The sequence below is a fragment of the Leuciscus leuciscus genome, assembly GCF_965113295.1.
Source record: "Leuciscus leuciscus genome assembly, chromosome: 7".
NCBI lineage: Eukaryota > Metazoa > Chordata > Actinopteri > Cypriniformes > Leuciscidae > Leuciscus > Leuciscus leuciscus.
In genome coordinates this window covers 25,871,490-25,883,694 of record NC_138731.1, presented here as the reverse complement: position 1 = coordinate 25,883,694, position 12,205 = coordinate 25,871,490, and the positions used below count along the sequence as shown (strand labels likewise).

Here is a 12,205-nt window from a genome sequence, read left to right as displayed (position 1 = left end):
CGTTGTGATAGAAAAAAAAAAAACAATAAGTCAAGGCAGCTAGAGTATTAAACACACACTATTGTTCAAAAGTTTGGAGTCTGTAAGATTTGTATTTTGGGTTTTTGAAAGAATGTCTAATGCTCATCAAGACTATCTTTGATCATTTAAAATACAGTAAAAACATAACATTGTGAAATATCATTAATAAATCGCTACTTTCTATTTTTTATATATTTTATTTAATATAATTTATTCCAGTAATGCAAAGCTGAATTTTCAGCATCATTACTCCAACTTTTCAGTGTCACTTCAGTGTCACATGATCCTTCAGAAATCATTCAGATATGCTGATTTGCTGCTAAAGAAACACTTTTTTATTATTATTAATGTTGAAATCACTAATATTCTTTGATGAATAGAAAGTTCAAAAGAACAAAATTTATTTAAAATAGAAACCTTTTGTGACATTTTTGTCACTTTTGATCAATTTAATGCATGCTTGTGTGAAAATGAGTAGATTTTACTTGTATATATAATATTTAAACCTAATCACTGCCTTGCTATAAATGCAAGTGCTGCAATTTATTACTACATGGATGTCTAAACTTGCATGATTACTATTCATTGCCATTGATGAAAATGTCTGTATATTCCCAATACCTCACTTGTAGGAATATATATTTATATTTTTTATATTTATATTATACAGTATAATATAATACATATTTATAGAAATGCCTTTTCTATAATGCTTGGATGTATTTATGTGTAAAAGGGAAATAATCAAGCTTCTTAACCTATTGAATGACTTGTAATTAAAATCAATCAACTGTACCAGTTGTATAAACATTTATATCAAAAGATTATTAAATCAATCCACTATGCATGAATGCACCGCGTTGACTGAGAATATGGACCATTTCTGACTGTATATCATGTCAAACATTCAGAGCTTTATAATGAGCCAATTGTGTATCAAATAAAAAGTGCCGTATGGAATATTAATAAAGCTGAGAGAGAGTCCTGACATTATTCATGTCCGATAAAAAAAAAACAAAAAAAAAAAACATGAGAGTCTGACTAGGTAGTACTGCTAAACCAAGCAAATCAAACCTGGAAAATGCAGAGAATTTATTACTGCATCACTTCACACTGCTGAGCATGTTACCCTTAGACTTCTGATCCACTTTATTCTACATTTCCACCACATTAAAAAATAATTACATCTTACTCGACTGTAATCTTCTCTTTTCATTAAACACACTTTGAAAATGTCATTATATCTTTTATAAAGCGGCAGTCTCATCGTTTGAATATAATTACAAAGCAGCAATATGAGACAATGAATATTTTTCGTCATCTACAGGCATTGTAAGTGTGGAGGCCAAGCCTGAGGACAAAGACAATAGATGCATTGGTGGCATCAAGCTCTCTTTAAACACCTGTGATGATTGAGAGGCTCAAGAGGCTCAAGGTTCAACATCATTAGTACACTGTATTTCAGGAATCTCAGAAATTGCTGGCAGCAATTCATATGTTTGTAACTGAATTCAGAGTTCAGTTAATGGGATCAGAACTATTCAGCTCATGAAAATAAGCTGCACTGAAGATGTCCAAAACAAGACAATCATTTCCCTCTGGAGTAGCACAGGTGATAATCAATTAAATCAGTAAATATTCAGCCTCAAAAAGAGATTGTCAAAAAGGATAATAACTTCATATGCTTTTTTGAAATTGAATCCAAATAGGGTGATTAGAACCCAGACACAAAGCAAAAGAGTCTTGTATAACCCTGAAGGGGTTTATTTTGCACTAAAGATTTGGTGAATGTACATTACGCCACTTATTACTAACCAAATAAATAAATAAACTGACATGAAATATTGAGTTGAGTTGAAATTATTTGATTATGTGCAAAGAAAGAGACTGAGGAGTGATACGAAAAGCACTGAACTACCACATTGTAGGAAATTGCTTGTCAAGGACAATGGTGAAATATACAGTTCAGCGATCATTACCAAAAAAAAAATGCAACTGCTGAATGCTGTGACTGACTAATCCCAATTTAGTATTCCAGAGCGCGGTGTAATAATTTTGTATAATGACCACTAAACTGTATAATCTTCCATTGCCCCAGACAGCTGATTTCCTATAGCTATGCTAGTTCAATATTACTCTGAGGTAATATTTCTTCCCACATAATATAGATAATTTAGACCAAAATCAATATCTCATTTGCATTTCTTCATTTATTACGTAAGTGATAAGTGGGATAGCCTAATACACAGACAGCCAGTCAATTTCACAAAATAAGGCCCTTCAGGGTGATACGGTAAATTGGTACCAAAACACACACTTACCCCAACACTGTCCTCCAACATGTACTGTTTCCAGACACGTCCAGTGTCACTGTACAGGAGCATGTAGGCACTGACCCAGTCCGTGCTGCCGTGACGACCTTGTGTGGCCACTGCTGTAACCTCCATTCGGTCCTGAAGGTCAACCTGAAGCCAGGGCGACCTGTCCGTCGACTCTGGGCTCCAACCACCTCCTCCTAGAGAACCCCATAAGACCTCTGTCAATGTCTATTAAAATCTTATTCAACTTTGAGTGTCATATGGTGTCCTTGCTCAAAAGCAAGACATACAGGAAAGGAAACTGGTAAAGGTTTTAATTTAAGAAACTACATAAAATGATAAAAAACTGCTTTTCAGTTGGTTTTGTATTCATGGGGTGAGCTGGTGTCAATCAGTAGACTTCTTCCACTCCAAAACAAGCCAAGAGCCTCAACCTCTTGACCTCACTTAACATGTACAGCATTCACTTTGAATCAGAGAAGGCTGTCGGCACATGTGTTCCATTTAAAGATGCATTTCTGCCACTACAATCCTCCAGCTCAGAACTGTATGGAGAAATTGGTCTGACTTGGGCAGAGAGGTTCATTACTCAAGCACAGCGGACACCACAGGAGCAGATCAGAGCAGAATTTTAAACCTGGGACCTCTGACTTGAAAGAAGCAGCGTTTACACAGACCCCCTAAAGAGAGGAATCATTTAGTTTGTTACAGATGCATGCAGGTAGAGTTTGGTCACATCTATAAATAGCTCAGGACATGCAGAGATAGGGCGAAAGCAAAAGCTCAATAATGTATCAAACCTGCAACTTTCGGAAGTTGTGGTTTTTCTTTCATTTTTTGGGCATGAATTAATTGCACATGGATGCAGTAAATATTTAATAAGTGCTTTGCATCATTGCATCTTGTAAGGATTTTCTTCGCCTTATAATTTATTCATACGTTTTAAACAAAGATGATGATGATGATGATTATCTTAAAAATATAATATAAAATATTTTAATTGCATAAAACATTGTATAATAATTGTATAAATATGAAGAATATTCTCACACAATATACATAAATACATTAACATGTATACATGTAAACAAAAATGTTTTTGAAAGAATTATCTTAAGATTACCAAGGATGTATTACATTTATTTGATTAGAAATAAAGTAAAAACAACCATATTGTGAAATAGTATTACAACGTAAAATAACTGAATATAATTTTAAAAAAATATTAATTTATGTGATTATTAATTCCGTCTTCAGGGACACATTTTGAATGGGAATTTTGTATAATGAAGAGGTTTAAAGGGGTCATAAACAAAAAAAAACTAAACAAAAAGAACATGACTCTAAGAAGGATTACATTTTCTAGGTGTCATTTATGTTGTCTCCTTAACTGACACAGATATGAATGAATTAACAAACAAACAAGAACTTAAACTTACCATCTCTTTTGTTTAGCTTGGCAAAATACGCAGCCCGACTGTCTGAGAAATGAGAAGAGCTCTGAAAGGAGGTTGCAGGCAGAAGAGATGCTAGAGTTCCATCACAGCTGTCTGGATAAAACAACAAATATAAAACAGACAAATATTAGCTAATGTGAAAATAAACCCTTCTACTCACATTTTCTTCAGGCAAATCCTTTACTGTTGAGATAATAATCTTCCGTCAGACCGATGAGATGGATCTCTTCACTAATAAATCAGTAAAATAATCCATGGTATTATATTGATCATATCACACCTAGTTGTAGGCTACATATTGAGAGTCAGAGTAACTGAGTGAACCTTTTTCTTAATAAGTTCAGACCTGTAGATTTAAGGCACAACCTAAAAAAAAAAAAAAGGAAATCAATGTACAGATCTCAGATGAAATTAAGTTGAGCAATTATTTGAATAAAATTAAACAAACAAAGGTTTGGCATTGACATGGTCTTACATGTTTTAAATATTGTATAATAGTTGTAATGAAAAAAATGGATAAGTGGTCAGAAGCTTAAAAATGAGATGGAGAGAAAACAGGTTTCTGGGTCAAGAAAGCAACTGCTGAAGGTTATCTCTATGGTAACAGCAAAATATACCTCCGTACTTTAGTGAAAGTGCCATAATTAGGGTTAAAACTCAGTAGGGGTCTTGACTTTACTGTTTGATAGAAAAGGGTAAGTGCTATGTGTATCATGTAAAGTTCACAGACAAGACAATAAATCACCTATTTATACTATACTACGAAAAAAAAAATGTCTAGCTTACAAAATTTCAAAAAAAGATATAGTACAAATCTTGCCTATAAACATGCTTTTGCAAGGACAATGAAAGTTGCCACTATAGAGCTGGTAAGTCCCGCCCATCCGTAAAACCCCAAGTGGACCTCTAGGTTGAAAAATCGTCAATACAAGTGAATGTGAGAAAATAATTATTTTCTGGTCCCGTTTGAATTGTGCCATGAATGTGAACATATGTTGTCTGTGAATTTTTTATATAATTTTTTATGTTACGAGTTTGACAGTATATTGTATGATTCTTTGGCTAGCAGTTGTGGAAAAGACATAACGAGAAAGACTACATGTCGCCTATGTGACGTCACCCCATAACACATTTTCCCTCCACTTGTCAAATCACGGTGCTAATGCGATAATCTATGGAGACAGATCGAGATGCCTGTGTGTTTTGTACCCAAATGTCACCATTCAAACCAAATGGGCTGTTCTTTCTTCAGATTCCCGTCTGATGTAAAAACTAGGTTGTAGTCCACAAAGTGCTCTCACACAAAGTCTATTCGTATCAAACTTCTACCCGCTAAATTGTAGCATTCTTTACACAAAAAATTATATTAAAAATTCACAGACAACATATGTTCACATTCATGGCAAAATTCAAATGGGACCAGAAAATTATTATTTTCTCACATTCACTTGCATTGCCGATTTTTCAACCTAGATGTCCAGTGGGGTTAGCGGAAGGGGCGGGACTTACCAGCTCTATAGTGTCTGTCCTCACTGAGACCTCCAATGGCTTCAAGACACAAATACATAAAAACCTACAATTAAACACCACACATTTTGAACTGTAAAGACAACTGCATGTTTTTAATAATTGACTGAAAATCGAATTAGCATATTGACAAACCCATCTCGAACCTTCTCCTGGGTGTCTGCTAAAGACGCTCAGCTTCTTTCACTGTGGTTTTCATTACAGCTTCCAAATGATGTAAATTACTTCGCATTGCAAGCAAAGGCCTTGAGGCAGGAAGAAAGATATGAAAGAGTAATATGTGATATGTGAATATAAGTGAGAGTCAAAGGCTTTGAAGGGCACTTACATAAATTGATAGCCATAAACTTAATGAAATGATAGTCACCAGTTGTTGTAAGTTCTCAGGGTCAGATACTATACAGTATGAATAAGTACTTTAATCACAAAAAGCATCACAGACAAATGCTGCACGCTCCAGATAACCCCTCCTTTTAAATTTAGACGACATATGTTTAGCTATTAACCTCCTGCTAAGCGCTAACCACTTTTGACCTTCATACATATGTGAAGTCACCGCAGTGTCTGAATCTCTTCTCTGTATCATATTCTTATGTTCAAGCTCTCTTGACCTTTGCAGATTCCTAGTGAGACCAACAACAGCAGAAAACAAAATCTCTTTCCTGAAAGCTGTCATGAAACGTTAATCGTTAGGAAATGAGAAGCTCTTATTTAAGAAGACCTTACAATCTCTTGTTCTGCATGTATCCTAAGCAGTGATGGAGCCAATTCACCAAAATCCAAGGTATGGCAGACTCTGATGACGTCATCCAATCTCACTCCCTCGACGTGACAATCCCACTTTAAAGTACTTCACACAACTTTTTCCAGCATTTCAAAGCTCAAAAGTCTGAATATTATTCAATTTAAATAAAATGTTTAATGTGATGACCAAAAACATTTGTTGTTCATCCTTCAAAGATTGTCCTCATTTGTAAAAACTAAAAAGTGTCGCAATTAAATTATTATTTTTTTTTTGTGATTTAGTGATTGGCTACAATGCTCAACGCTGAAAAATCTCATTATAAATAGACACATTGACAAACTCACATGACACGAATATAACAACCAGATCGCTCTAATTTACTTACTTTTCCGTTTTATTAAACAATACAAATTACATTGTACACGTAGTATTATAACTGTTAATCCTGCAATAAAAACATATTACTTGCATTGACATGACCAGACAGACAAGGTATGGCAGTCGCCATACCCTGCCATATCCAATTGACTCCTCTGTTTCTAAGATGCCGCATAAACATTACAAAATGTTCTACTTTGGATGTACCAATGAACATAAGAGTATCCATAAACTCCCTGGCCACTGAAGACATAGTGGATGAATTGCATTTCTGAAGGAAATGTGCCGAAGAAGTTAGGTTAAGTCTTATATGTTTGTACAAATCATTTTACGCCGGACTGCTTCGCAAACCAGGGTCAGTTCAATGCTGGATTTGCACAAAAGTTGATTCTAATAAAAGATGGGTCGATACCAACTTCATCTCCAGAACAAGTAAGTAGTGCACTTAATTCTTTGTGTGAATGTTTCCAAATCATGTTTCTAAATGTGCTTGTTAGCATGCCGTAAGGCTAATGTGGCTAAAGATGATTATGTAAATTATAACCGTAATTAAACAAAATGATATCTGTCCAATCTCCCTGCTGCAGTATATATTCTCTGGCTCTGTAGGAATCTTACTACAGTTCCCACATGAGCACCTGTACAAGTTAACTCCCCAACATCTAGGGGAGAGCGGGGCACAACTTAACGCTTTTTGACTTTCTCAGTTTGTGTAAATCTACTTATGGTTCAGAGTATTTATTTTTTCCCACATTAATTTCCCACATGTCTAGTACAATTATGTGGTTTTGTTTTATTAATACAGTATATACTTTTTTCTTGACATACCCCGAAAGAATGGAAGTGAAATGTGACAACATGCCCCATAGGTGGGGTACATTGTTACATGTGTGGGGCACATTGTAACATAACATATGACAGCTTAAAATGTTATCTGATCTAATAAAAAATATATACAAAACAAACTAAAATATTTTCTAAATAAAATACAATTAAAAAACTTTTTCATATAAAATAATGGCAATTTTTAATATAAACAAATTTTTGAGTTTTGACTATGAACACATGAAAACAAAGCTATACAACATAGTTCAAAACAAATAAATAATTAGTAATTTCTGAACATTGACTCTCAGTCTTTATTCACCTTTTTCTCAAGTTTTCCCAATAAAATTAATAAAAGTATAGAATATAATAGCATATTTCTAATAGGGGCACATTGTAACGCAGTGTTACAACATGCCCCCGCCTGCACAACTGGGATTTAAACCCTGCTAGTGTCTTCTGCTAGTTAGCGAAGCATTAAAGAACTATCTCAACTGTTAAATAACATCTTGGAGATTAAAATAATATCAGATTTGTCTTATTTTAAATAAACACAAAAAATAGAGATGAAAAATTAACTTAAGTAAGAAATTTACTTTTGCTATGGTTTAATAAATGTCTATGGATATCTTCAAAAAAAAAAAAAATTTTGGCGGAATTGTTTTTTCTATATAGTGTTGATATGGCAACTAGTAAATACACAAAGTTTCGTCATCCAAGCATGTGCGGAAGTATTTAAAACAAGCGTGTTACAACTAGCCCCGTGTTAGGTTGTGCCCCGCGCTCCCCTACATAAATTCATCAACTAACCATTCAGAAACGCCCTGTTGCATTCTAAAAGTTACTTATTCTTGAGTCTCTAGTGTCCAACTCCGGTTTGAACATATAAGGCTGAACACCTCTACTGACAATTTCTGGCATTTTTGCTGTGTGAGATTCCCAAAGCAGGAGCTGTAAAGGCTCAGACTATTCCTGGAAAGGGGGCGGGGAGCAGCAGCTCATTTTCATTTAAAAGTGCACACACAAACGGCATGTTTTGCTAACACCCAAATAGTGGCAAATTGAACATGCTATAATAAATTTCTGTGGGGTATTTTGAGCTGAAACTTCACAGACACATTCTGGGGACATCAGAGACTTACATTACATCTTGTAAAAAGGGGCATAATAGGTCCCCGTTAATACTTAATGGCGCTTTTCCACTGCGTGGTACAGCTCGGCACAGCACCGCTCGGCTCGCTTTGGCTTCAGCCATTTATTTGTTCAAGTTATGTGTGACGGTCGTTAAAAAAGTCGTGTGAACTAATGATACTGCGGTGGCTGTTGAAAATCGCAAATCCAATGACGCTGGTAGTGACGATTCTCTCTGACCAATCAGTTATCTGCAGTGTTTACACGTCACATTTTAGTATCGGTACATCACGCTTGGAACCACAACTGAGGTGGTACTATTTAAGCGAATACCATGCAGTACCATACCATGCAGTGGAAAAGCGCCAAAAAAGTGAGCCGTACCAAACTGTACCATACAGTAGAAAAGCGCCATAAGTGGGTCATAAAGCACTCTTAAGATCAGCGATTTGTAATTCATATAAATGTACACTATAATAATACACAATTTTTTTTTAAAGGCGCTGTAACTGACACTGACAATACAGATTCAATTTTCCAAGAACATACATTAACGTCACTAAATGGTGATGGCACAACTATAAGAGCATCATTCATATGTTTCTGCACAGCCCTACCTACATATAGCTACTGTAGGGTTTGTGGGCAAACCAAACACAAATTAATCTTCCAAATGATTTGTTCAAGCATAATTTCACACAAAACTCAACCCCTCAGACCCCAAATCATCAATCCAGAACCATAAAATCCAGGCTCCAGCCAGTCTACGCCAACCAACAAAACCCCCCAGCTAAGAACTTTACAGCCATGCAAGCTTCAAAGAGATGAGCCCAGCTAAAGGAAGAACGTTGTCAACGTTAGATCGTTTTTATGTGTTGGAATAATCAATAAAGTCTTGTTTGTATTTAAAAAATAAGTGTTCTTGTGTTTTGTGCTTATGAATTTAATGTCTTAAACTGCTGATCTAAGTTACATTGCTAATAAAGAGTGCTTTCACTAGTTTGGATATTTATATCCGCTGCAGAGCTGATTTACGGTCTGTTCAAATGAATGCTGGACGAGTCAATTGCTCGGCCGTATAAGTGATTCTTTCAAGATTTCCTATAAATTAATTAATAATTTCTTTTGAGCTAAACTGACCTGTCTGACCAGTCTGTTGAGACCAAATACTATTCAGTTGATCAGTGATAATCTCTCTCACCTTTGACGTTGTTGCTTCTTCCATTCCATCAATTTCTTATCCTGACTGCCCCCTTGCTCGTGTCTCCTGCTATCCTGATTATAAGTAGTTACATCTTCAGCTGGCCCCGATCTACCATCCGGGCAATCTGGGCACGTGCCTAGGGGCCCTTGCGCAGAGATGTGATGGGAATTATTTTATTTTTATTTATTTTTTTGCTACATAAAAATAGTATACACAAGGCTTGGCCTCGATCTTGACAATTATCCAATCAGAATTAAAAAAGTTTTATATGTCAGTTGGATGGCTGGACAGATGATGATTGGAAGCAGGCCGCATGCACTGTGTAGATTGGCTAATGATAAAGGTGGGCGGGCATAGAGCAGGTTGTTTACATCGTACTGATTCAAGATCAGTTTTTTAAGAACGAGTTAAGATTAAAAGAGTGGAATTAATTTGTAACAGATTCACGGTCAGATTGGGTTGTATCAGCGAGTAAGTGTGGGGAAATTATCGGAAAGTTGGTGTTTGCAAAAAATGGACAGCAACCAAAAGCCCAGCGGGACTACCAAGAGAAAAAAAAAAAAAAGAAGGAAAAGGAAGAGAAAGAAGCGGCTGCTATTAAAAATGTCGAATAAATAGCTTTTTTAAAACATCTAAGAATGATGAAGAGGAGGATGTCAAGGAGGATAACCACCATTAGCTTGGAAGAATCGCTGCCCCCTACCGGCTAAGCTCAGCTTCAGCTAACGGTAGCTAGCTTTAGCGAAGTTGTTGTAGAAAAAGACAGAGATGAGACCGGTCATCATCAGAAAAACAGAACAAGGTAATGTTGTACATTGTACATGTTGTACACACCTGGTGGGCCTTAGTATTGTTTGTCTGTGTGTGTGTGTGTGTGTGTGTGTGTGTGTGTGTGTGTGTGTGTGTGTGTGTGTGTGTGTGTGTGTGTGTGTGTGTGTGTGTGTGTGTGTGTGTGTGTGTGTGTGTGTGTGTGTGTGTGTGTGTTGTGTGTTTGCATGTGTGGAGTGTGTCTGGTGGTTCGAAGGTCAGCTGCCTGCACTTATCGCCTTCTTTGGAGGGTGTGGTTGTGGAGGGCCCCTTTGGAGGGCCCCTGGGGGTACTAATTGATCTTCAGGATCGCTTTTCATCAGAAACACCATCAGCTTTATTCGTGAATATGGAAAATGAAAAAATGCTTTACTGTTTTTTAGACATTTTGGCGATATTAACTTATTTTTATTAGAATAAATTGTTCCCGGTGCCCCAATAGCATCTGGCTGCAGACTTGCAGTCACCTGCGCTTCCTCTGCAAGTGACGTAACCAGCTATAGGGTTAGGGTAGGATTTGGTTAGGGTAGGATTAGGTGCATGGAATTATGCATAATTTACTGTTATTGCTATGGTAAGTACATGTTACATATGTAGTCTGAGAGTGCAAGTCTGAGAGTGCAAGTACAAGTCTGCAGCCAGACCCAATTCTGCGGTAGAGTAGAGGACAATAATAGAGGAGAATCTACGAATATTGTTTGTTTGGATTCAAACACTTCAAAATGGGCCATATTCATAAAAAGAATTTTGGTGTATGCACAATTTGCAACCCGGACATGGTATGTAACTGTGTCTTATGGATCATTTCTCATAATATCTTAGAGATTATGAAGATATTTGATGTTGAGTTTTCTTGCTGTCTGAAACATAAAATAGATGGTGTAAAATATCTTGTAGTTTTGCAATGTCACACAATCTGGCTAATTTCTTGAATTTTGTGTCAAGCAAAGTGAACAATATGAGTCTCAAATTAAAATTAGTGTATAATGTATATGTTTTCTATGAAGATAGACTTCAGAGAAGTTAGTGAAAAAACGTCATGACATCCAGAAACATTCTCAAATAAAAAACATAAATATAAATAGCAACATAAATAAAATATTACTAAAATGTATAATAGCCTACAGTATATATAAATAAATAATACTAAAATAACACTGGACTAATTAAGCTATTCTAAACTGTTTTTATAAGATTCATATAATTTGCATATAGTTAAACTAAAGGTACCCTTTTGAAAAAGTAGCTACCTCTAACAGAAAGTACGGATATATGATATTATACAACCATATGCACAAGGCTAATTAGCCTTGGCATATTTAGATTTTGTCTATTCATCAATGCAAATTTACTGCAACTGCTGCTATGCAAATTTAATAGGATGTGGATACAAGTTATTATTATTGTATTTAATTAATAAAGTTATATTAATTAATTGTGGATTTATTATATGAATAATATACTTCTGCATTTGTATAAATAAGGCTGTTCTATTTATTTATTTTTGCCCAAGCATGTATAAAGTTGTGAGGATTTGTGTAAATAATAATAGCAATAATTAATTCCCAAGTAAGGGAATGAAATGTAAAGTAATGTCCATAAAAGTCAGAAACAGTCATCATGTTGATCCTCATTGATAGATGGCATGTAGTGCAAATTATTGAACAAATATGCACCTTTTGATGAAAGGAATAAAAACGTACAAGTTACAAGACATCACGTATAGTAGGCTAGGCTACTAAGTGCGATGACAAGAACCTTTTCGAGAAAGCCTATGGCGGCCCCGGCTCTC

The 12,205-nt window shown here is 35.6% G+C and overlaps 1 protein-coding gene across 1 annotated transcript in view; it reads right to left on the bottom strand.

Annotated features, from left to right (window-relative positions):
- The window catches only part of cntnap5a (contactin associated protein family member 5a), a 78,944-nt gene that overhangs the window by 52,353 nt on the left and 14,386 nt on the right, over positions 1-12,205 (bottom strand). The window contains exons 2-3 of the mRNA XM_082174486.1: positions 3,779-3,889; positions 2,343-2,536 (exon numbers count right to left, since the gene is read on the bottom strand). Coding sequence (XP_082030612.1) covers positions 2,343-2,536; positions 3,779-3,889 — 305 coding nt within the window. The remainder of the gene's footprint in view (positions 1-2,342; positions 2,537-3,778; positions 3,890-12,205) is intronic.